Source organism: Ictidomys tridecemlineatus, unplaced genomic scaffold, assembly GCF_052094955.1.
Source record: "Ictidomys tridecemlineatus isolate mIctTri1 unplaced genomic scaffold, mIctTri1.hap1 Scaffold_616, whole genome shotgun sequence".
Classification (NCBI taxonomy): Eukaryota; Metazoa; Chordata; class Mammalia; order Rodentia; family Sciuridae; genus Ictidomys; species Ictidomys tridecemlineatus.
The window spans coordinates 34,966-60,256 of NW_027524228.1; the positions used below are offsets into that span (position 1 = coordinate 34,966).

The 25,291-nt window shown below is 38.0% G+C and overlaps 1 protein-coding gene across 1 annotated transcript; it reads left to right on the forward strand.

Moving 5' to 3' along the window:
- The first annotated feature begins 381 nt into the window (after positions 1-381).
- Positions 382-25,107, forward strand: LOC144374209 (uncharacterized). The gene is given in 3 exon segments (XM_078037141.1): positions 382-759; positions 847-1,748; positions 25,020-25,107. Coding segments are annotated over 3 exon segments (1,368 nt in total).
- Positions 25,108-25,291: the final 184 nt, after the last annotated feature.

Genomic DNA, 25,291 nt, shown 5'->3' on the forward strand with positions numbered 1-25,291 from the left:
AGAAAATATTGAGCAAGCAAATGCTTTGATATATTTTTTAAACACAGCAGATACTATGACAGTGATAAATTGTACAAATTTAAAGAAGGTGGAAAAACTTTTATTGAAAAGTTACAACTTGTTAAGTATCAGAGGATTTATACTGAAGGAAAGACCTGTAAATGTAAAAAGTGTGGGAAAGCCTTAAACAATTTTTCAACTCTTAAAAATATTTATTCTGCAGCGAAGACCTACCAATGTGATGAATGCAATGCACTCAAGAACTTTACTCAACATCACAGTGTTCATTCAGGAGATGTGCCATGCAAATGCAAAGAATGTGACAAATCTTCTAATAAAAGCTCCAATCTTATTTGTCACCAGTGGACACACCCTGGAGTGATGCCCTACATATGTAAACAATTTTACAAAGGTTTCAGTCCAAAACCAATTCTTAAAAATTACCAGAGAATTCATACTGGAGAGAAGCCCTTCAAATGTAAAGTATGTGGCAAAAGTTTTAATACAAATTCACATCTTGATTGCCACAACAGGATTCATACTGGAGAGAAGCCCTACAAATGTGAAGTGTGTGGCAAGAGTTTTAATACAAACTCAAATCTTGATTGCCACAACAGGATTCATACTGGAGAAAAGCCCTACAAATGTAAAATGTGTGGCATGAGTTTTAATCAAATATCATCACTTACTCAGCATCAGCGAATTCACACTAGAGAGAAGCCCTACAACTGTAAAGAATGTGGCAAAGCTTTTAATAGCATCTCAGAGCATAATTGGCACAAAAGTATCCATAATGGAGAGAATCCCTACAAATGTAAATTGTGTGGAAAAAGTTTTAATACAAACTCACATTTCTATTACCACAACAGAATTCATAGTGGAGAGAAGCCCTACAAATGTAAATTGTGTGGCAAGAGTTTCAGTCAAAAATCATCACTTACTCGGCACCAGCGAATCCACACTGGAGAGAAGCCCTACAAATGCACAGTGTGTGGCAAGAGTTTTAATTACGTATCATCAATTACTTATCACCAGCGAACCCACACTAGAGAGAAGCCCTACAAGTGTAAAGAGTGTGGCAAGAGTTTCGGTCAAAAATCATCACTTACTCAGCACCAGCGAATCCACACTGGAGAGAAGCCCTACTAATGTAAAGAATGTGGCAAAAGTTTTAATCAAAAAATATTACTTACTCATCACCTGAGAATCCACACTGGAGAGAAGCCCTACAAATGTACAGTGTGTGGCAAGAGTTTTAATCACATATCATCAATTACTTATCACCAGCGAATCCACAATGGAGTGAAGCCCTACAAGTGTAAAGAGTGTGGCAAGAGTTTCAGTCAAAAATCATCACTTACTCAGCACCAGCGAATCCACACTGGAGACAAGCCCTACGAATGTAAAGAATGTGGCAAAAGTTTTAATCAAAAAATATTACTTACTCAGCACCTGAGAATCCACACTGGAGAGAAGCCCTACAAATGTACAGTGTGTGGCAAGAGTTTTAATCACATATCATCAATTACTTATCACCAGCGAATCCACAATGGAGAGAAGCCCTACAACTGTAAAGAGTGTGGGAAGAGTTTCCGTCAAAAATCATCACTTACTAAGCACCAGGGCATCCACACTGGAGAGAAGCCCTACAAATGTAAAGAATGTGGCAAAAGTTTTAATCAAACAATATTACTTACTCGACACCAGAGAACCCATATTAGAGAGAAGTCCTATAAATGTTACGAATGGCAAAGCTTTTAACATTGAAGATCACATCTTACTAAACATTATAGATTTTATACTGGAGAGAAGTTTTACAATGAAAACATTGCATCAGTGTCTTTAAGGATGAATCAACCCTATTTTACAGTAGTTCAACACTATTTCATTCCAGAGATATGATAGCACAGAAATTATATAAATGTAAAATAGGTAACAGAGGCTCCAATAGTTGTTCACACCCTACTCAGCACCTCAGAATTCATAGGAGTGAGAGGACATGCAGAAAAATTTTTGCAAAGCTTTTGGCAATGGATCAAACTTTTTTTAAACACTGCAGGATTTATAGCATAGAATGTGTCCAAGACTCTATTCAAATTTCAGACATTTTCTATTTCTGACCTCATATCTGTAGCAAATGTGGAGTAGCATCTGTTCAAAGTGTGTACCTTAGATAACAGCAAAATATTTAGAAAAACACCTTGACAAATATAAAGATTGTAGTAAGTTTCTTATCTATAACCCATCCCTTGAAGTATTTGGGATTTAGGAGGGAAAAAATCATTTAAATGTAGAAAATGGATAATCGCTTTGGACATTTGTTGAAATTTTACTTAACATCTTTAGCTGATGTTATAGAAATAAGGAAATACAAGTATAGAATTGTGCATCCCTAAAAGGATATAATTTTAGTATAAATCAACAATTACTAAACATTCTCATTTTTCACAACTGGAGAAATAATAATACTCAGAGTTAATCATTTCAGAAGTCTCTTAAGATTTATATGAAATTTAAAATTTTCAGAGCCCCTTGAACTTAGGGACACTTAATCAGTAAACCACATCCTTAGATTTTTTTTTATTTTATTTAGAGATTGGGTTTGCTAAGTTGCATAGGTCCTCACTAAGTTATGGAGCCTGACTTTGAACTTGCAAAGCTTCTCACATCCCTGGGGTCAAAGCATGGTCCACCATGCAAGTTTTACAAGGCTTTTTACTTATATTTCATTACAGATGCAATTTGTTGCTAAATAAAGTGTGAATTTCTTAATATTAACCTTGTCATGCATTTAATGATGTTATTAGATCACACATCTCCCACTGTTCATTTTGCTAATGGATCGATGCAATTGTAAAACATTCTGTTAGGTAAATAATGCTATAACCTCTCCATTAATTATTTTATATATTTAATCAAGTATTATTTGGATAATATTATTTATGTAAATTATATATTCTCTTGTTTGTAATTATGGGAAAATTAAGAGAGTTATAGGAAGGACCTAGGGATACTAAAATAATTCCCAGATATCCTTAGTTTGAATTATGAGTTTAATATTTCACGTTAGAGAGTACCAGCACTCCCTAATGAATCTATAACTCCAGAGAGTTATACAAGTTCCCAATCAGGGAGAGGAGAAAGACCCAAGACACTAGGAGCCAACGTGCATATTCAGGCAATAAAGGAGGATTGCTGAAGGGGGAAATAGTCTTAATGTTTCCTGGGGAATACACATGGTCCATAAGCCCATCCTGACTCTTAAACTGAAGAAACCATGCAGTTCCTCATGAATTCTATGACGTTCATCACTGAGGTGACTATACTCACCTCTAGTGTAAGAAAAACATCACAAATTGCGACCACCTTTTTAGTTTTGGATACTCAGTAGAAAATTTAACTAGAATCATGTAAAATGATTACTGTAAAAAAAGATAAAGACATACTGTAGGAGCATTTATGCCCCCACATTTTTTATTTCATTATTTATTTTGATTTTGTAGACCCTTTGGTTCTACTTAATAATTTACTATATACTGTTTGTTATACTTATTGGATTATATGATAGATAGCATGTGTCATGGTCTAGCAGAACCCTCTGCAACCCAGTAATCATAAGATACTATTAACTAACCATGTCCCTCCTCATATCTTATAGCTTCAAGAGCCCATGACACCACAGAGAGAGAAACACAATTTTTATTGAAATAAACCTTTGACTCTCATCTACAAGTCCTGTTCAAAAAGTAAAAACACAATATTCTCTTCATATGTGAACCTTTTGGGTCAACAAAACACCACCTACCAACGTTTCATTTAACTTTATTTGGGAAAATAAATATTGAAATATAATGATAAGTTCTAGGAGAATAATATTCACACCATTCTTTATTCCAAAGGGTAAATATCTAGGTTTCATGCTTATCTCTAGATTATTTTATGCAGAAAACTGGCTTCATTTTACATATGAGAGTTTAAACTGTTTTTAAGGCCAGGAGGGAAGATTCAGTCCTAGAGGTCTAAGGAAAATACTAAAGATCTTCCATTTTCGTGATTGAATGATGTCTGCAATCCTTGATGAAACAGATAAAGAATCCTGATTTCTCAATGCATCTGGCTCGGTGGCTCACTCATTAAAATCCCAATTTATTTAGTCCTCTTAAGGCTATCACTCTCTCCTCTAGGATCTGACCTGTTCTTGGGAGGATTTGGTGTTCTTCAGGAGATCACCAGGTCATGCACGATGTTAGAATGAAGTTTTCTTTGTTCTAACTTGTATTTATTCGGCCTCACTTTCAATACAAGTTAGAACAAGACTTCACACTCTCACCTGTGGAAAGGATGCTCTGCCCAGCACTTCCCAGTCAGGACCCTGAAAAGCTCTTTGGGACTCCCCAGTGCATAGGTTCAGTGGTTGGGTTTTCCTAGTCTGGCAATACAGTTGCCTTTGTCTTTCTCTTTTGCTTTCTCTCTTGCTTTCATAGTATTACTCAAGGAAACACTGTCCTGTGTGAAGAGAGTGTCTTTTTTATCTATTGGATCTGACTTGCAAAGTCGAGCAGCTGCCCATATACTTAATGTCACAAACACGTGTATGTGTTACCTAATCAGTAACTAATGTGTCTTTCAACTGCATGATTTTTTATTGCATGGGGGAGGAAACTGAGAATGCTTTCTTTGAGTACCCACAGCACTATTCATAGTATTCATAACTCTGCTATGTAATGCTTCCTCTCTGCTCAACTTGTAAGTATTATTCTTGTGCTGCTTTGTAAAACAAATAGAAAAGAGTTGTAAACCTAAAATTTTGTGATTATACCTAGTTGCGCAGACTGACTTGGGCAACTCTATTTACCATTGTTGTTTTGTATGGGCTCAAGGTACTCTTTTATACTTTTATTTAACCTTAATGACATTACCATTCATTGAAGAGTTTTTAACTTACAAACCTTCTCGGTATACAAATTTTCCCTTGTCATTTTTAAAATTTCTTACTCTTTTTATGTATTCATGATAGTAGAGCAAATTTTGACATATTATACATGAAGTAAAACTCATTTTAGTTAACATTCCATTCTTGAGGTGTTCATGGTGTGGACCTTATCTGGTGGTGTATTTATATATAACCATTGACCAATATTCTCTTCATATGTGACCCAAAAGGTTCACATATGAAGAGAATATTGTGTTTTTACTTTTTGAACAGGACTTGTAGATGAGAGTCAAAGGTTTATTTCAATAAAAATTGTGTTTCTCTCTCTGTGGTGTCATGGGCTCTTGAAGCTATAAGATATGAGGAGGGACATAGAAATTCTAATCCACTGAATTTCTATTCTCTTCCCCTCCCTTGTTGAGTGCTTTAGCATCTCTATATATTATGTATTATATGTAATGTCTGTTTCATCCTACTATCATTTCTATCCCTATATTCCCTTTCCTTACTGAACTCCTCTCTACTTAATCTAAATCAGTATTCATCCCCACCCTCATTTTGAATTAGCATACACTTATGGGAGAGAATATTTGGTCTTTGTGTTTGTGTGTGTGGGGGGGGAGGAGGGGGGCTTATTTCACTTAGCATGGTATTGTTCAGCTCTATCCTTTTATCACCAGATGGCACAGTTTCATTCATCTTTAAAGCTAAGTAATACTCCATTGCTGGGGGAAATTTTATATATATATATACATATTACATTTTATTTATCCATTCATCTGTTGAAGGAAACATAGGTTGGTTCTCTTTATTATCTATTGTGAATTGTGCTGCTATAGACATTGGTGCAGCTGTTTCCCTGTAGTATGCTGTTTTTAAGTCCTTTGGGTATAGTCCAAAGAGAGGGATAGCTGGGTCAAATGATGTTTCCATTCTGGTTTTTCAAGGCGTCTCCATACTGCTTTCCATGATGCTTGCACAAATTTGGAGTCAATCTCATGAGCAATGTGTGAGTGTTCCTTTTCCCCCACATTCTCACCAACATTTATTGTTGCCTGTATTACTCATGATTGCCATTCTGACTGAAGTTAGATAAAATCTTAAAGTAATTTTGATTTACATTTTTCTAATTGCTAGATGGGTGGAATGTTTCTTCATATATTTGTTAATGGTTTATATTTCATCTGTGAAGTGTCTGTTCAGTTATAGAGTTCATTTGTTAATTGGTTTTTGTTACCGTTGTTTGTGGTAATTTTTAGTTCTTTATATACCCTAGACATTAGTGCTTTTTCTGAATTACGTGTGGTAAAGATTTGTATAAAATCTGTAGGTTCTTTATTCACATTATTGTTTCTTTTGCTGAGAAGCATATTTTTACTTTGAATTTATCCCCCTTATTTATTCTTGATTTTTAATTTTTGTGCTGTAGGGGTCTTGTTATGGAAGTCAGATTGTAGACCAACATTCACCTCAAATTTTTAAATGGCATCCAAGTTCATGAATGTTTCAGTTTTATTGTTTCTCTTACTATCTTGCCTTATAGATCTACATGTTCTGAAGAGGCATGAAATGATCTAGTTTCACATACATGATTTTCTGATGACTGTTATTTTTCTATATGTAGCTGCAGATTATTAAATTATATATCTACTATTTCAGACTTTAACTAAAACACGTACTTGCCTTGGGTAGAAAATATTACATCAGTAGATCAACATCAAATCTATAATATATATATATAAATGCCTGGATTCAAATGCATGCACATCCACCCCAGAGCTTGGCCCATAACACTTATTATATACTAGTTCTACACTTTAGAACCTTCAAGAAAGCTGTTATTTATCCAAAGCCTGAGACTCACTTCTCAGAAATTCTTCTTTTTTGGGAGGGGTACGATGATGAAGATTGAACTCGGGGGCACTCAACACCTGATCCACATCCCTAACCTTATTTTATGTAGAGACAGGATCTCACTGATCTGCTTAGTAGATGTTTTTCAATTAGGCTGGCTCTGAACTAATGACCCTCCTTCCTCAGCCTTTTAAGCTACTGAGATTACAGGCAAATACCACCATGCCCAGCTCCCCAGAGAGCCTTCTTGAACTGGTTAAAACCCACTTGTTCAGTATGTTTTGTCCTAATCCTCACAATTAGAGATGAAATTATTTTCCTCTCTATGAAAAATCATGGCTACAAAGAGATTGGACTCAACAACACCTAATTACGCAGCATGTCCACATTACAACAAAGGTGTGGTCTGCAATTCTCCACCTTTCCAAAGATCTCTTCTTGGCTCCACAAAGTTGGGAGTACTGGCCAACCCTCTGCCAAGGCTATTTCCAGAAGCCTCCCAGGAGGTGAGTGTGAGGGACAATATTCCAGGTGGCACGTTGGTGATTAATGGGCTATACCAGGGAGTAAGGCAGAGTCCAATTCACAAAAAGGCACAAAACTTTCATGTGGATGGTCTAGGATGGGGGCTGCATGAGGGGATACTTTTCCTCCTCCCTTGAAGTGTCTTTCCTAACTGTTCATATGCTGAAATACTTGTTCAATGACTTGCACCCTTTTCCTGTTTTATGTTTCCCTCTCATGTGGCTTTGGAGGTCTCATGCTTTGACAATTATTGTGACTTTCTTCTTCAGTTTTCCAACCTCCCCCATCCCATCCATGTGGAATTTGTGTCTGCGGATATTAGTTTTCATTTTATATATTTCCATTTAGTCCAAGTTTGCAATTACCTCTAGAAAAAACGAATGTTTCATTCATTATCATGCCTGTACTAACCCTTCACATTTTGAAAATGGCAGTGTTCAAGAACTATCTTCTGATTTCTACAACTGGAACATAAGTGGGTCTGCTTGAAATGACTGTCCTTTCTTTTGACTCCAGATAACAAGGATTCTTTTTTAATATAGCACTTTAATGCTTTTATGTATATTTATATACAGTACCCAGGAGACTGAACCTACTTTTTACATGGTTTTCTCTCAGAGAAGGTGGAGTTGATCCTGTAGGTTTCTTAGAGTGGACTCCAGCTCGGACTCTGCCTCGACTCTGACTAGATTCCATCTGCCTGTGATTTCTACAACATGTGACCTACAGCTCTTCCTCTTCTTTTTTTAATTTTAATATTTCACTTAGAGCTTGAGCCACAGGACTCTCACTTTGGAAAGGATGACTTACCAAACCATCACTAATCACAAAAAGGTGTGCTCAATGTGCAAACTAGGAAAGAGAAGCCCATCACACACTTTAGGGCTTCAGGGAAATTATGGGGGTCCCAGGAGTCTCCCACATCAAAGTAGAGGCATTATGAGTTGTGGGACAGGGTTTAGAATAATTTGATTTTAGGACCAGAATTAGAGTAATTTAAGTTTCCTTATCAACATGAGAAAATGATCTCAATCAAGATCTTTTTCCAGATGTGTCCAGGAAACTTTAAGTGTTTTAAGCCCAGATCTTTTGGATTGCTGTTATCCATCAGAGAAGACAATAAAATTGAGAGAGATGACAAGTCCCACTGGGGGAGCCACAGTTCCTTGTTCTCCTGTGGGAACTTTTTGCTTTTCTACAGACATTAAAATTACAAATCTGCAGAGACAGAACTTTAACACATTCTTTCCATAAAACTTACAAGTGTTTGTGCTCTGCTCAGCTTTTTCAGGTAACAAAGTACCTCTTGTTGTCAGAAGCAGAGTTAGTGTGGATTCTAAAAAGGGCAATGGAGGAGGAGATTCAATCTACTAGTGAGATTTTCCAGTAGCTTCTTTGCTTTTCAAAGAAGCAAACATTTTTAGAAGACAATATCCTCATTGCACCATACCAAACTTGGTCCTCTGGGCTTATTAGAACTATTGGAGCCCAGAGGACCATGTTCTGCATGGTGTAATGGGGATATTGTCTTCTAAAGGTGTTTGTTTCTTTGAGATCCTGCTAAAATGAGTCAGTTTTTCTTATAGGGAATGTCAGTTTTACTTCTTCCTTTTTTCAATTTAAGAACTTCATTGGGAGATAACTTACATATGGTATATCATGTAGAGATTTTAAACACTACTAATTTGTATACTTAATATAAGGAAATTAATAAGTTTTAATATTGTGATTGATAATCTTGCTTTGGTCATCTTCATAACTCAGAACAATTATGGTTTGAGTAATTGTACATTTTGAAATCTTTAGAGGGAAATGAGGTTCTATGTTCAAAACCTCATTTTATAGAATGGAATCTCACATGGTTAAGAATTTTCAGTTGGTAAGTGTCAAACAAGGGACCGTGATCAGAAAGAAATACATTAAATATTTTAGAAAATCAAATAAATGTGCTGGTAAGTTCCAATTCATGGTGCCAAATTATAGGCTTGTGAATATAATTCACAAGAATTTGAAAAAATATTTTTATGTATTATTCCATTCTGTTTTAATCACTAAAAACCTTTTGTAATATCTAATAATGGAAATATGTAAATTCAATTTTGCTTAGATGAACATTCAGGACACTTGAAATCCATCCTGCCCTGGTCACTTTCAGATTTTTTTCCACAATTCAATTTTTCATGTTATTAGCATGCACAGATAAATGTGACCCTAAGACACACAGAATAAGATAAAGAAGGAAAACTGAAAGCAGAACTTGACTCTTCTATCACAATATCAGTCAGGGAAAATGGACCCTCCTGCAGGATCATGTGGGTTTCCCAGTAAGTAGAGCTTGGGGTCTTCAGAGAAGTGAATGGGCTTTCTTATCTCTGAGGAGGTCCACAGAACAAAGTAGAGAAGAGTGTGGCTGTGGGGTCTCTAATCAAGTCCTCCAGAGACCAAGCAGTAAGCAGGCCTGATTTTATTGTGCAGTTACCATGTATATGTACTCAGGCAGTGCCTAAGCAAAATATAGACAGCCACCAATGCAATGTCTGCTAGCTGTCCTTGTGGTGAACTATCAAGGAATGGGACTGCAACACATGGCCTGGTGCCCAGAGCTGTGCCAATGGGGTAAGCATTTTGCCACTCACACGCCTACCATAGGGGGTGGCCTGCCACTCAGACGCCCTTAACCTATGCCCTGTATGCTGTACTCCATGCACTTGTCCCCACAGAGAAGCACCTCTGGGGCTTCTTCTTTCTTGACTTTAAAGAACAATTTCTCTTCTAGATGCTTTTTTCAGGAGAAATTTAAAATAATAGTAAGATAAATATATAGATGTAAGTGTTAACCCTGAGCTGTATTTTCAAACCTGACAATTTACAAAAGCAACCCATGGTTCTTATATCTACTTCTCACAAAGAGCTGCTATTCAGTCAAGTATTGCCCAGGGTTTGCTCATCATGTTACTGGTGTGTGTGTTTTGCAGGAGAGGTGCTGTGTAATGGTGTTGCCCTCTCTTAGGTGTCAGTAATTTCTCCCTACTGCTATTTATAGATTCCCAGCACACAAAGAGTCACAAGTAAGGTTTCTGCCAAAGCTGTCATCAGTCTAAAGCTCACTTGCTTGAAGCAAGACCAGTCTCAATTTTCCATCTCCCTTTTGTCTGTTAGTGAATACTAAGAGGACATGGGGAGAGTTGAGAGTAGAGGTGAAGCTGAGCTGGGTAATGAGGACAACCCCAAGCTGTAAGTTTGCACATGTGTTGTTAGGGGTGACAGATCCTATTTCCTCTCCTGTTATGAACAGGATGGTGCTCAGATTGCATATGGGAGAAGAGATGTTTCTTACTCTCACTTTCACCCTGGAATGTGCCAACCAGAGGGTCCAGATAACCCTAACTTACAGTGGGGTGTTCTTCTCCTGTAATTCTCTCTACTTCTGTCCTGACCACCAGCTCGTGTCCACTGCCTGAGCAGTCCTCACTAGATGGTTGCAACACAGATGATGGTGCATGTGTTACACAGCCTCCCCTGACTTTTGTGAGAGCACCATATCTAACACGACTCCTTTCTGGATCCAGATACTAGAGGGAGTTTTTACTATCAGCTCTAACAAACAAAACTTCTGATGTTTTTTTGAAAATTTCTTTTTCATGCGTGATCTGTTTTTTCTCATCTCCTCACTTGGCCTTTCCTTCTTCTTACCATATGTGAATTCTTCAAATGTAACCTATTTCAGAAATCTGTGTTAGATTCCCTGTGATTTACATATCCTTCCACACAGAATGCCCACTCCAGGAAGAAGCTTGATTTCTCAAGTGCATAAAGGACATGAGTTCCCAGTAAAATAGGGCATCTGTGGACCAAGCTGGAAGTATCACTCCATAGACCCTTGTTTGAGGGGTGTCTCTGATTACCTCCTTGATGTCAGAGAGCTTGTGTTATGTCTCATGATCTCCTGGACTATGTTGTGCCAGGCATAATGTGCACAGCTGGGAAAGTACATAGCTCAGGATTTCAGTCATCTATGAATCATTCCCATTCTCCAGGATGCTTCCTAACAACAATGGAACCTCAGCAGAGAAATTACTATAAATATTTCTTCACAACACTACCATGGTACATTTACACAATTTTAATCATGTATACTTGATGCACATCACTTAGTGATGATTGTGGTTCAAAACTGGAGCTAGCATAATGACCATACTGTGCTTTCTCTTGGCCACTAACTGTATGAAGATTAATTCTCATTATTGCATGAAATTGTGTCCCTTTCTTTGAAGCATACTATCAGGAAAGGGTCTAAGTTCTTTCCAATACTGTACAGAAATTTACCCTCAGTAAACAATTTTCCAACAGGTTCAAGGCAATAAACAACCCATCCATGAGTTCTTGACTATTACTGCAAATTCATGGCACCTGCACACTCCAGTTTGTATGACTGCATTTTCCTAAGCTACACTGATCTTAAATTCATCTAATGGCCTGGAGACACATGTGATTAAAATATGTCATTTATTGAGTGTTAGAAAACTTAGATTGTGTAAGATTCAAATGTTTAAAATGAATTGAAGCAGATTTTGTGTGTCACAAAAGAGTGATAGAATGCAGTTTTTGGTTTTAAATTTCACATGTCTTTTTGTTGTTGAGATAAGGCAATTTTAAAACCCTTCTCCTTTCCTTTGTACTTCAGATTGAGCCCAGGGCATTTAGTCATTAAACTATCTCACCAGACATTTTTATATTGGGAGAAAATCTTGCTAAGTTACTGAGCTTTGGCCTTGTAATCTTCTGACTACTGAGCCGATGGAATTGCAGGCATTCAGCCTCACCTAAAGGCATTTTTAAGTTATTCTTAACATGCTAATATACATTAATTTAAGCTTATACTATAAAAATATTTATATTTGACTTACATAAAATAAATTCATAAGTATTGACATATGCAATTTATATATAGATCTCACCAAAAAATAACTAAGACCTAGTGATTAAACGTAAACCCTAATATATTTGGGGGGGGGGTACCAGTGATTAAACTCATGGGAACTCAACCAGTGAGCCACATCTCCACTACTATTTTGTGTTTTATTTAGAGACAGCATCTCACCAAGTTGCTCAGGGTCTTGCTGTTGCTGGATTTGAATGCATCATCCTCCTGTCTTAGCCTTACAAAGCACTGGGATTATAGTTTACAGTTTTTAAATTTATATTCTTTTTTCTGGATTTACCATGGGAGACTGTCTTTTTCTAGTGATTTTTCATATTTCACAAATCCTGTATGTTTGCACTCATATATTGAAGCTGAAAAAGTTGATCACAAAGAATCACAAATGAGAAAAGCTTTTTATATCTGTTTTAAGAGACAGATGGCAAGGAGTGCCAAAAAGCCGTTAAGAGGAAAAAGTAACTCTTAGGTTTTATAGCCCACAGTTTGAATCGGACAAGTAATTATTAGAGTGTAGACATTTTAAAAAGAGTTCACAGGTTTCAAACATCAAAATGATATTTTAGAAGGTAGAAATCGCACAGATTTGATCACTAAACATATTCAATTAAAATGCTGGGTCCTATATGTAGATACCAATTAAAAATTAAAGAATAATTAACACTTCAAGTCAAGTAGCAAAAATAAACAAGAATGGCTAAAAATACAAACCATGCCTCAATAGTAACCTTAAATGTTACTGGCTTAAACACACCAATCAAAAGACAGAGGCTATTAGCCTGGGTTTTAAAAAAATCCATCCATATTCTGTCTCCAGGAGACTCGGGAAAAGTCAGACTGAAGGTGAAAGATTGGAAAAAAAACATACCCCTCACATGAACCTTGAAAGCAAGCAGGGGTCTCCATACTTATATTAAATAAAGTAGACTTCAAGCCAAAGTTAATTAAAATAGATAAAGAAGAACATCTCATACAGCTCAAGAGAACCATACACCAACAAGACATAACAATCATAAATGTATATTCCCCAAACAATGGGGCACCTATGTTCAAACAAACTCTTCTCAAGTTCAAGAGTCAAATTGACCACAATGTCATCTGGGGTGACTTTAACACCCCTCTCTCACCACTGGATAGATCTTCCAAACAAAAGTTAAATAAACTATAGAGCTCAATAACACAATTAATAACTTAACTCACATATATACAATACATATCAGATCAGAGAAAGAAGCCCGGCACTGCACCAGGCCAGACCAGAGGAGGAAGCCTGGCCCCACCCCATGCGCTAATCTGGAGAAAGACTATCAACCCTTAAAACCCAAATCAAACTTTTAATCATTGAATATTAACAGTTTTCCCATTTTTTTTTTCATGATCTTTTTTTTCATTGTACTTTCACCTTAATTTTTTATGTTGCAGTGAACCGTTATTTTGTTAATACTTTCATTTAGATTGTTTTCCCTATATTTTTGAATTGATTGTGCCTCGATTTTAACATTGCTCATTGGTACTGTATATAATTTAAATGATTTAATGTTTACCATTTAACCCATGACATTATTGAACTAATTCTTATGTTTCATTAGTTCATGGATATTGCTTAGAAACATTATAGAAATAATAGTATCATCTGCATATGCTATTTGATTTTTGATGTATAAAATCCCATTTAATATTCTCAAACAATATTTAGACGTTAGAAAAGCATACATTTTTTCTTTTTCTAAAAATAAATTGATAAATACTTCAGTTCGCACCATTAAGTATGAAAACATGTCATAGCTTCCCTTAAGTGGATTTAAAAATAATTTTTCCTGGTTGTAATTGGCCATATGTTTTACAGTAATTTGGTAAGTGATTTGCCAAAAGCTTTTCTCTATCAAAATGATTTTTTGGAAACTTACCATATGACAATGTCCCTCTTGGTCATGAAGTCCGATAATACTTTTTGTTGTTTTTCTTAGTTAGCTAGGGGTTTTGAATATCTGCGTCAACATCTATAGGAAAATGGTCTGCAATTTCTATTCTTATGCTTTGTTATCTGGTAATTCTGGTCTTACAGAATTAGTCAGTTTTCTTCTTCTACATTTAGACGTGATCATGAATTATGGTTACTGATTCCTTATTACATGTTTCATAGAAATCACCCGTGAAGGCTCCTTTTTAAAAATGTGATTACGGTTTGATTTTTTTTGGTTGGTCAATTTCTAAAGCTAGGTTTTTGCCACTTTGACTTCAAATTCCTTAGCCTAAATCCTCCTCCTGCTGTGGCCTCAAGGTATTGAAGACTAGTGGCATGTGCTCCCATAACAGCATAACTGCAAGTATTATTATGAGCAGTTGTAAAGTTAAATGTTGATTTGTAGGTCTGTTTTATATTTCTTCACATCTGGGTCTACTAATGTATTTATTGATTTCTGAAGTAATTTTCAAAGTTTATCATTATCTAGCAATTTATTTATATTTTGTTGTTTTCCAGACTCGAGATTTTCTTAGCAATTAAGATGGAATAATGAGGAAACATAATGTGGGAAAATGAGAACCTGACATTTTTCTAATTGATCTCAAGATGCCTCATGAAGAATGGAGAGTGTGCACCCATAATCCTGTGAGACAAATAAGGCAGAAAAGCTAAATTATCATTTTATGTAGCCTAATACGTGATCTTGAGTAACTTTCATATGTCTTTACACACTTGTTTAATATTTAGGGCAGAATCTAAGTATTTTACCATATTTAAATTAGGTTATGAGGGGTTTATATTAAATTTTGGTGAGTTTTGTAAGTTTCTTATATTTTGGATGTTGAGCTTTTTCAGACATGGGGCTAGAAACGTTTTTCTTTAACCCAGTCTACTTTTACATTTCATTGATTGATTCCTTTGCTGTATAGTAGCATTTTTATCTTTATATAGTCTCAGCTTTGTTTCTTGCCCAGTCTTTGTATATTTTATCTAAAACCATTGCCAACACCAATGACAAAATAATTCTCATTTTCTTCTGGAATTTTGATGCTTTCAGGTTATATCACAATGAGATATAACCACAGACTTGTGGGCTTAATCCTCAAAATGTTGGTAGGAAACACATACTGCAGAGGATATGCAGAAAAGAAAACATTTGGACATCCTTGCCAGGAGTATAAAATTGAATAGACATTTAAAAAACTATAAAAGGTTTTTTTCAAAAAAATATAACTAGAGATGCAATATGACCTAGACCTTGAGAATATGCCTGTATATTTAAGATTCTTCAGAAAAATAGAATACACACAAAATGTACATGTGTATACAGAAGGGAGCCTATTATGTTTACTCACATAATCATGAGAGGAATATTCACCAAATGTTTGCCTGCAGGATAGCAACACTGGGAAACTGGTAACAGCTTGGTCCAAGAAGTTGGAAGCTTCACAATATGAGGAAGCAAATGAAGCAGCTGTGGTCAGAGATAGAGGACTAAAATGATCCTGGTAGATGAAAAAACAAATAACCTGGTCAACAAGTGGGCTAAGGACCTGAACATATACTTCTCAGGAGAGGATATACAATCAATAAATATATGAAAAAATGCTTATCATCTCTAGGAATCAGAGAAATGCAAATCAAAACTACTCTAAGATATCATCTCACTCCAGTCAGAAGGGCAGCAAATATGAATAGAAACAACAATAAGTGTTGGTGAGGATGTGGGTAAAAGGTACACTCATACACTTCTGGTGGGACTGCAAATTGATGCAGCCAATTTAAGAAGTAGTATGGAGATTCTTTAGAAATATGGGAATGGAACCTCCATTTGACGCACCTATCCCTCTCCTCAGTCTAATCACAAAGATTTAAAAACATCATACTACAGGGACACAGCCACATCTATGTTTATGACACCAGAATTCACAATAGCTAAACTATGGAGCCAACATAGATGCCCTTCAGTGGATGAATGGATAAAAGAATATGGCATATATACACAATGAAATTTTACTCAGCAATACAAGAATAAAATTGTGGCATTTGAATGTAAATGGATGGAGTTCGAGAAGATAATGATTAGTGAAATTAGCCAATGCCCCCCCTCTAAAATAAAAAAAAAATGCCGAATATTTCCTTGACATAAGGGGGCTGACTCATAATGGAGTAGGAAGGGGGAGCATAGAAGGAATAGAAGAATTCTAGTTAGGGCAGAGGGGTGGGAGGAAAAAGAAGGGGGACGGGAATTGGCAAAGATTATGAAATGTGTCATACATCCAAAATACATGTATGAAGAATGAATTGGGTGTCAACATATGTTACATAAAAAAGATACAAAAATTGTGGTATATATGTGTATTAAGAATTGTAATACAAAAGAAAAAAGAATCGCATTAACTTACATTAGGTAGAGGAAAGTGAAAAGAGGGGAAGGCAGGGGATGTGGGAATAAGAAAGAGAATGAAACAGACATTATTGATTTATGTATGTATGTATGTGACTGTGTGACCCATGTGATTCTACAATATGTATACTCAGAAAAATGAGAAATTATGTCCCATCTATGTATGATATATCAAAGTATATAAATGCATTCTACTGTCATGGATAACTGAAACAAATAAAATTTTTTTAAAAAGACCCAGGTAGAGCCAATGGTGCAAGTCCTTAAAGAGGACTTCAAGAAGCTTGGAGCATAAGTGAGTGACTGTTTCTCTTGATTTTTTCCAAATCAAACCTATTGAACACCAATATATATGTTTATTACAGGTATTCCCCAGGCTTTCTGACTCAGCCTTCTGGAAGCACACTCACAGACACCTGCAGAGATTGTCCACACCAATTCTCTGGGTACCACAATGCACTCAAATTGACATCTGACATTAACCACTTTAACAAATGAAGGAAATAAAATTCATCTTTAGGAATATCTACCCTCCCATGTTAACCACTATATTATCCACAACCTAAATTTCCAAAGAGTAACTCAGGAAGAAGAACCTATGGTATATTACAGATAATAGCAAAAGAGAGATTTATCATTGTGTTTACAATGATAACATATATAACATACATATATAACCTTTTCAGTTTTTCTACCATTATTTTGAGACAAGGTCTTTTAAGGTGCAGTGGGTGTCATCAAGATGCGAGGCTGGCTCCAAGATAGTGATTCTCATCCCTCAGCCTATGGAGTCCCTAGCATGACAAAAGAAATGTGTCTCCACACCTCACTTTTTACTCAACTTTAAACTAAGGATGATGTATATGGCAGTGTTGCCAAAATGTGAAGCCTAGCCTTAGTAGTTTGGTAACATTCTTTCTTAAAACTGAATAAGAAAATGATGGTGCATCTCTCTAACTGGTAAGGCAACCCTGGGTCCAAACTCCAGAAACAAAAGAATATTCTCCAATAACACAGAAAAGCTGGAGGACTTTAGGATAAGTGAGATGATTCAGATGCAGAAATACATTGTATACTCTATGTTCAGAGCCTGGTAGAAAATAGAATGGATGTGTAGGAAGAGCTGGGTTGTAATCAGAGAGCATCATCCATAAAATTGCATCATATACTGAAAATTCCAAAATACAGCAGGATTGTGTTCTTACTGCAGAATTTGATAATTATGAGAGAAGATGGGTTTTATCATCACATAGCAATTGCACATATTATGGGATTCTGTCTGATGTTTATATATATGCAGATACATGTATTCATAATATCCAAACACCCTCTTCTGCCCTTGATGCCCCCCACACACTTCTTAGCCATATAAATCACTATTGTACTTGCACATTATATTATATTAGTTAACATATGAGATGTGACACCATTGTGTATTTCTTCACTTAGCATGACATCATCCAATTTCATCTATTTTGCTGACCATTAGAGGAGTTTGTATTGATGGCTGAGTAATACACCATGGTGACTATATAATATACTTTCTGGTGGATATGTTCAATTGCTTATCTATACCACTGGCTTTTCTCTATATCTGTATTGTTAAACATACTGTTATTCAACTTGAATTTATGTAACAAAAGAAAGCAACAACTACAAAAGAATGAAGAAACTGGGAGTGGGGGCACATACCTGCAATCCCAATGGCTTGGGAGGCTGAGGCAGGAAATTCACGAGTTCAAAGACAGACTCAGCAAATTAATAGGGACCTATACAACTCAGTGAGATCCTGTTTCTAAAAAAAAAAAATTAAACATGACTGGGGCAGTGGCTTTGTGGTTGAGTGATACTGGGACCTATTCCTAGTATACCCCCCTAAAAAAAGAGAATAAAGAAACTAGAAAACTATGTCCAAACCTGATTTTATCAAGTGAAAAGAAGCCACGGCATAAGAAAAGCATATTCTTTAAGTTTGTTAATATAAAGGTAATCAGTTATCTTTTTGAATTTTTCACAAAGTGCAATAATTTGAGAGCATTCAGTAAGTTATGTTACATTAAAAACTGCTCTTGTGCAAATAATGAAATAACACATTAGCCAGGTGTGGTGGTGCATGACTGTAATTCCAGTGTTTCTGGAGGCTGATACAAAGCCAGCCTCAACAATTAGGAAAGGACTCAACAATTCAGTGAAACCCTGTATCTAACTAAATTACAAAAAAAGATCAAGAATGTTGCTGAGAGGTTGAATGCCCCTGGGCTCAATCAATGGCATTAAAAGTAAAAACAAAGATAAAAAAATAAGACATTAAGGCTGCTGAACATTTACATTTTCAGCGTTCCAAATAATTGACCTAATACTCCCAATTTCACTTCATCCATCAATTTATAATTGAAATCTCTAGTTATTTGTTTGTAAGAGAAAGGAGACAGAGATGTTCCTGAACTCTGCCATTCATTTGCTAGTTTCTGCCATAAGCTAGGCAAAGATGTGCCCTATGTGATCCCCAGGGTACTGTGGCTCAGTCCTTTCTCTTCATGCAAGGATGCACCTTGAGGAGTAGATGTTGACTTGACTGCTAAAGAGAGGAAGAGGTAAAAGGGAAGTAATGTGTGTGGGTGTGTGGGTGGGGTGTGATAATTATGACTTCTGACCAAGTCCTACCCATGATCATCTTTTTTAAATGTACCCAATAAATGGTTTGTTTTCTTATATATCTTTCGTGATCCTGATCCTACAGTTAAATGTGAGGGACACTATTCTCCATACAAAGCTACCTTTGCATTGTATTTCTCAATCTGATGCCTCACAATTTGAAATACTTAGTTCCCCTTCCTCAGAGCCTTTAGGTCATGTCTCTTTTGCTTATATTTGTAATATTGGGGAAATACTCAAATACTAAGTTGCAGGTGAATCCACAGTTGATGTTCCTCTTCCAAGGATAAGGATAGACATTTTCTGTCATTGTGCCCTCTACCTTTGACTCACAAAATGGGGACATTATACACGTTTGCAAACTGAGATATTATCCTGAGCCAATTTGAAATATGAACGTCAAGAATTTATTCCCTGGGTCTGGCGTCAGGGTTAGAGCACCTGCCTAGCACATGTGAGGCACTGGGTTCAATCCTCAGCACTACATAAAAATAAATATATAAAATAAGTTACTCTGTCCACTACAAGTAAAGAAAAAAAAAAGGCGAATTACTACCAGGGTTGCGATGGCACATGCATGTAACCCCAGCTGCCCTGGAAGTTGAGCCTTGAGCCTTAGTAAAATTCACAAACACAGACACACACACACACACACACACACACACACACACTCGGGTTTTCCTTTGGTGTCTCTGGACAAGACCATGTGGAGTAGGAACCTACAAATACGATGTCATCCTATTGCCAGTTAAGAGTAGGAAATGATCCATGGGCAAAATTCTGGAATCACCTACAGCATCTACCATAAACTTCAGAATCAAAGGGGTATGAGGCCTAGAGATGTCAGAGAAGCCTCACTGTTTTCCTCTCTATTTCTTGAGAGTGATTTCTGGGCCAATGAGCTTTGCTGTACTTTGATTACATTTTGTGTATTATCTAAAATCCTCTCCTGCAAGAACACAAGAGCCAAGAAACACAACCTAACCTCAATATCCCTGGGATCACAACCAGCTACAGTGTAAGATCATTTATTGCTTTACTTATTTACTCACTTCATTTGATCTATTTATTAATACAGGTGGACACCAGCAACAGCTTTAGGTCCTGTTAGAAGGTAAGAGTCACACACCTACACACAGCATCCTAAAAGGAGACTGTTGAAACAGAAACTCTGACCCTTCATTGTTCATGAAGACTCACCCAATATCAGAACTTTGAATATTTTATTCTGAGTCAGGGTCTTGCTAACAGGCCAATTGTGGCCTCAGACTTGAGATCCTCCTGCAGCAGCCTCCCAAATGCCTGGCCTTAACAACATGTGCTACCAAACCTTGTCTTTGCTTATTAAAAAAATTGCATAGCTGCTGGTTACCTCCCTCCAGTGATGTATGTGATATCAAAGCCCAAACAATAAAAATCCCACACAATTCCAGAGCTCAAGTCTGACTCTGGCTGTGAGAGGTTATGTGATGGGAAGAGATTCCAGGGAGAGAGAGAGACATCAGCTAAGAAAAAGTAGGTTCTTTAGTTTTTATGGCAGAAAAGAACTTCATTTGTCAGGCACATGGACAGACCTATTTAGAAAATAGATCCACATTCAGGAAAGAACGTGAGGATCCCGGGAATGCAGCGAGGTCAGTAGCGTTCTTGCCCTGCATTCAGGAGGTCCCAGGCTCAATCCCCAGCACCAAAAGAAGAAAGAAAGGAAAAAATGTGAGAAAGCCCTAAAGAGAGAGACAGCGAATACGTGGTCTGAGGAGTTGCTATTTAGAGAGGAACATTTAAGTGGAGCTGGACTGGAGATGGGGCCAGATCAGACTTCTGTAATTTCTCACCCATTTTTCTAAGCTTGCTCACATCATGCTAGTATTTGGGGGTCCAGGAAGCTGGTCTGGGAGAAATGCTGCATTGCAGAGAGTTGCTTTTTTTTTTTATAAATCTGATTTCTATTTTTAAAAATAGTTTTTAGTTGGACAGTATACCTTTATTTTATATATTTCTATTTAATGTGGTACTGAGGATTGAACCCAGTGCCTCACAGGTGCTGGACAGGTGCTCTGTCACTGAGCCAAAACCCCAGTCCCTTGTTTTTAATTTCAAATATTTTGTGGGCATTCCTGCATTCTGGTGATTTATGAATCTTTTCCTTTGAGGTTCAGAGTAACTTTCTTCTTGGTATCCCAGCATTTCTATTTCAACCAGACGTGTTCCACAGTTCTTCATGGACCTCAAGTGTTGCTAGAGGAATGATTAAATGATCATTTAGTTATCAAAGCACATAGGGCAGTGTTTTCAGGATGGAAGTCTTAAGAGAATGTTAATTATTAGATTTCTATTTTTACTTATGTATTTAGCCATGGACTCATATGGATTTGCAGTGATCCACAAACCAGCAGATTTCAGAAACTTTTCATGTTGACAGCTCTTTTCAAATGGTTTCATTCGGATTGAGGCACATTTGACTGAGGGTAAACATTAAGATGCTTTTAACGTGCTTATGAATTTTTCTGGCTATAATATAGCAGAGGGTTTTGCCAGTTTTCTCACCACTTTGTTTTTCTCATTGGTGTTGAAAAACCTCCTAGGTGCAAGGAATGCACCCAGAGGCAAGCTTCTGCAGCTGGCCACCCACAGGCCCCACACCCACCCATCTTATTCTCTGTCCTTCATTAATTGGGTGTTGGGTGCTTTTGGATTGTTAATTATTGGGTAAAACCCAGTATTTTGCCCCCAAAAAGCCCAAGGTCTATCTTGTTGGTTATTGGAACCACTGGGTTGGTTATTCACTTTTCTTTGCCTCTCAAGACAAATCTGAGCTTCATCCAGGGACCTAAATTTAGTGGAACTGGGAGTTTAGGGATAAATCACATTTTGGTGAAGAAAAGTAACAGCAATAATAATTAATCATTTCTCTCATGGGGGAAGAAGTGGTTCTGGTCCCAAGGTGTCCCCAGCTCTTTCCTTCTTCTTACCCACATAATCTTCTCATCCTGGGAAAGACAACCGTGTACTGCTCATCCCTGGAATCCTGGGCATGTGGCTTGACCTTCTCAGCCTTCCTTCAAGAGAAATGTTCCCATTTCATAAATGCAGTAAAACTGGTCCCCCAAATACCTGGGCTGCTGTTTCTGAGAAGCAAAAGTAATAAAATACTGAAAATGGGGGCTGAGGCTGGGGCTCAGCCGTAAAGTGCTTGCCTAGCACGTGCAGGCCCTGGGTTCCATCCTCAGCACCACAGAAAAATATATGGATAGAATAAAGTTATTGGTCCGAGTCCAACTAGAAATAATATTTTAAAAAATACTGAAAAGGCAATGGATCTAGCACTTAGGGAAATGCAAATTAAATCTGCACTGAGCTTCTCTTTCACTCCAGTGAGAATGACAATTATCAAGAACACAGTAACAATAAATTGGTGAGGATTTGGGGGACAGTGAATGCCCACACCTTTTTGGAGAAACTGTACGTTGGTGTAACCTCTCTGGAAAGCAGGTTGGAGATTCCTCAAGAAACTAGGACTGGAACCACCGTTGGACTCAGTTATCCCACTGCTCAGCATAAAGAGGATAAAATCTGCATACTATATGGACACAGGCACATCAACGTATATGACAGCACAACTCACAATAGCTAAGCTACAGAACCAGCTTAAATGCCCATCAACAGATGAATAGATAAAGAAATTGTTGTATATATACATGGTGGAATAGTACTCAGCTTTTAAAAAGGATGACTTCATAACATTGGCCAGTAAATGAATAGATCTTTAGAATATCATGCTAAAGTAAAATAAGACAATCCCCCAAAACCAAATCTATATCACAAGGAAGGTGGGAGTCAAGAAGAGTAGTTCTGTAGAGGAGACAAAGGGGAGCAATAGGAAGGGAGGAGAGTTAAGAACAGAAAAGACAGTAGCATGAAGTGACCACAGTGTTTCTATTTAAATATATGAAAATACCTAACTGAATCCATCCATCATGCCCACCCACAAGAATGAGGTCCTAAGGAGAATAAGGTATACTTTATGTTTGGATAAGTTTACCACAATGGACTCTATGGTCATGTATAACTACGAAGAACCAATAAAATAGAAAAAGATTTAAAAGTACTGAAAAGGACCATGGGACCAAATTGATAGCATCAAAGCTAGATATGGAAATGTCTTTAGGTACATTCCAGAATGTTCTAAACCGCTCCCCCTTTGGATGCTGCCAAAGGTGTTGAAGCCTGTGGGAACGTGGAGGTTCAGGGTGCTGCAGGGAGAAGAAAGGACCCCCAACCCGCATTCATCTGCAGGTGCAGGGGTCCTAGGGGCAGGTAACCTTGAGGCTTCCATGGTTAACTAAGGCAGGGAGGAGCAGGGTTCATTGGAGGCTATGGAGCTATTTACCAAATTAGGAAAACATGGAATTGGCTTTCCTGGACTCCGAGTCAAACGCAAATTGTTTTTCCTTAAAGAGAGAGACCCTTGAGCCCCTCTTAATGAGAAGACTTCTCTGTATTATGTGACTTTTTGCATCACTGAGTTGGGGGAACAAGACCAGAGTTCTCTTTGGAAACATATTGACTTTGTTTGCATGAAGACAAGCAGGTAGGGTCTGTCTTTTTTTTTTCTTTTTTCTTGTGCAGAGTCTTCAGCTGATACTAAGGATGTACACCTGGGAAGGGTGTCTCTGGTTTTAGGAGGAGGCAGGATTCCATTGCCTGGAATCCAGGGAACTGGCAGGAACCAGGGAGAGCACCCAGGGTGGCCTTGATCTGTGCAAGGCTGTTATCCTGTGTCCACCGCAGGTATTTCTCACAAAAAGAAAGAAAAAAAAAAAAAACGTGGCACACGCCTGTCATTGCAGCAGCCTCGGAGGCTAAGGCAGGATGACGGGGAATTCAAAGGCAGCCTCAGCAAAAGCAAGGTGCTAAGCAACTCAGTGAGACCCTGTCTCTAAATAAAATTCAAACTAGGGCTGGGGAAGAGACTCAGAGTTCGAGTCTTGTGAATTCAACCCCCAGTGTCCAGAGAGCGAGGGAGTCTGGGTGCAGCTGGGGTTTACCAGGTCTCCGGGTCTCTTCTGTGCTGATCTCCTTACTCTGCCTCCAGCCTCAACATGGGCTGGAGATACAGATTCAACTCAGCTGGAGGAAAATCAGCTCTAATGCTGCCAACCTGGTTGGAGCCTCCTCCAGGGCGCCTGCCAGGCCCAGTCGAGAGCCTCCACCACTGGGCAGTTCCCAAGGGAGGAAAGGCCAATTCTGCTTGGAGAATTTTGCACAGATGAACAAAGGACAAGTAAGCACCCGAAGACGCTCTTGGTGGTCTTATTGTAGGAGGGGGCCCAGGTGATGAAACTGTCAAGAAATGACTTCAATTTCCTAACATCAAAACCCAACAGAACTTAGAATTCTGGTCACCCTGACTCTGACTCAATGCCGAGACCTCAAAAGGGGAAAAAAAAAAAAAAGAGAAAAGTTGCACCCAAACCCTGCCATTGTTGTTTCCTCTTCCTGGAGCAGATATCACCCCCCCTGTCACTCAAAAAGAAGGCTTGCTGGGCTCCAGCTGTGGCGAGCAGAGACTGACTGATTCCCTTTCCAATCAGAAGCCCCCGTGCTTAGCGCTGTCCAATCCTGAGCGTAGCCAGCAGCAGGGGGCAGGCCTCTGCTCTTGGAATGGGATTTATTTCTCCGCAGTAGGCGCTTCTTCTCAGATTCCTGCAGTTGGACTCCAGGCTTTGCTTGTGCCCAGGATCCAGGGTGGCCCTGCCATGCAGGGGCTAAAGCTCACCAGTCCAGGCTTGCCTGCTGGGCACCAGAAAATGGTGAGTGTGCAGTGACACCTGGTGCCTGGACAGGGAGGCTCCGGATGGAGGTCTGGCAGGGAGGCCATCTGGTAGGACCGGCTGTGACAGGAACCCAAGCTGGTGGACGCTGACTTCGGGCGCTCTCTGAGACCACAGGCATGAACCCATTGTTGACAGCGCCCATCAGCCCCCTGGCCAGCCTGGTGTGGAGCGTGAC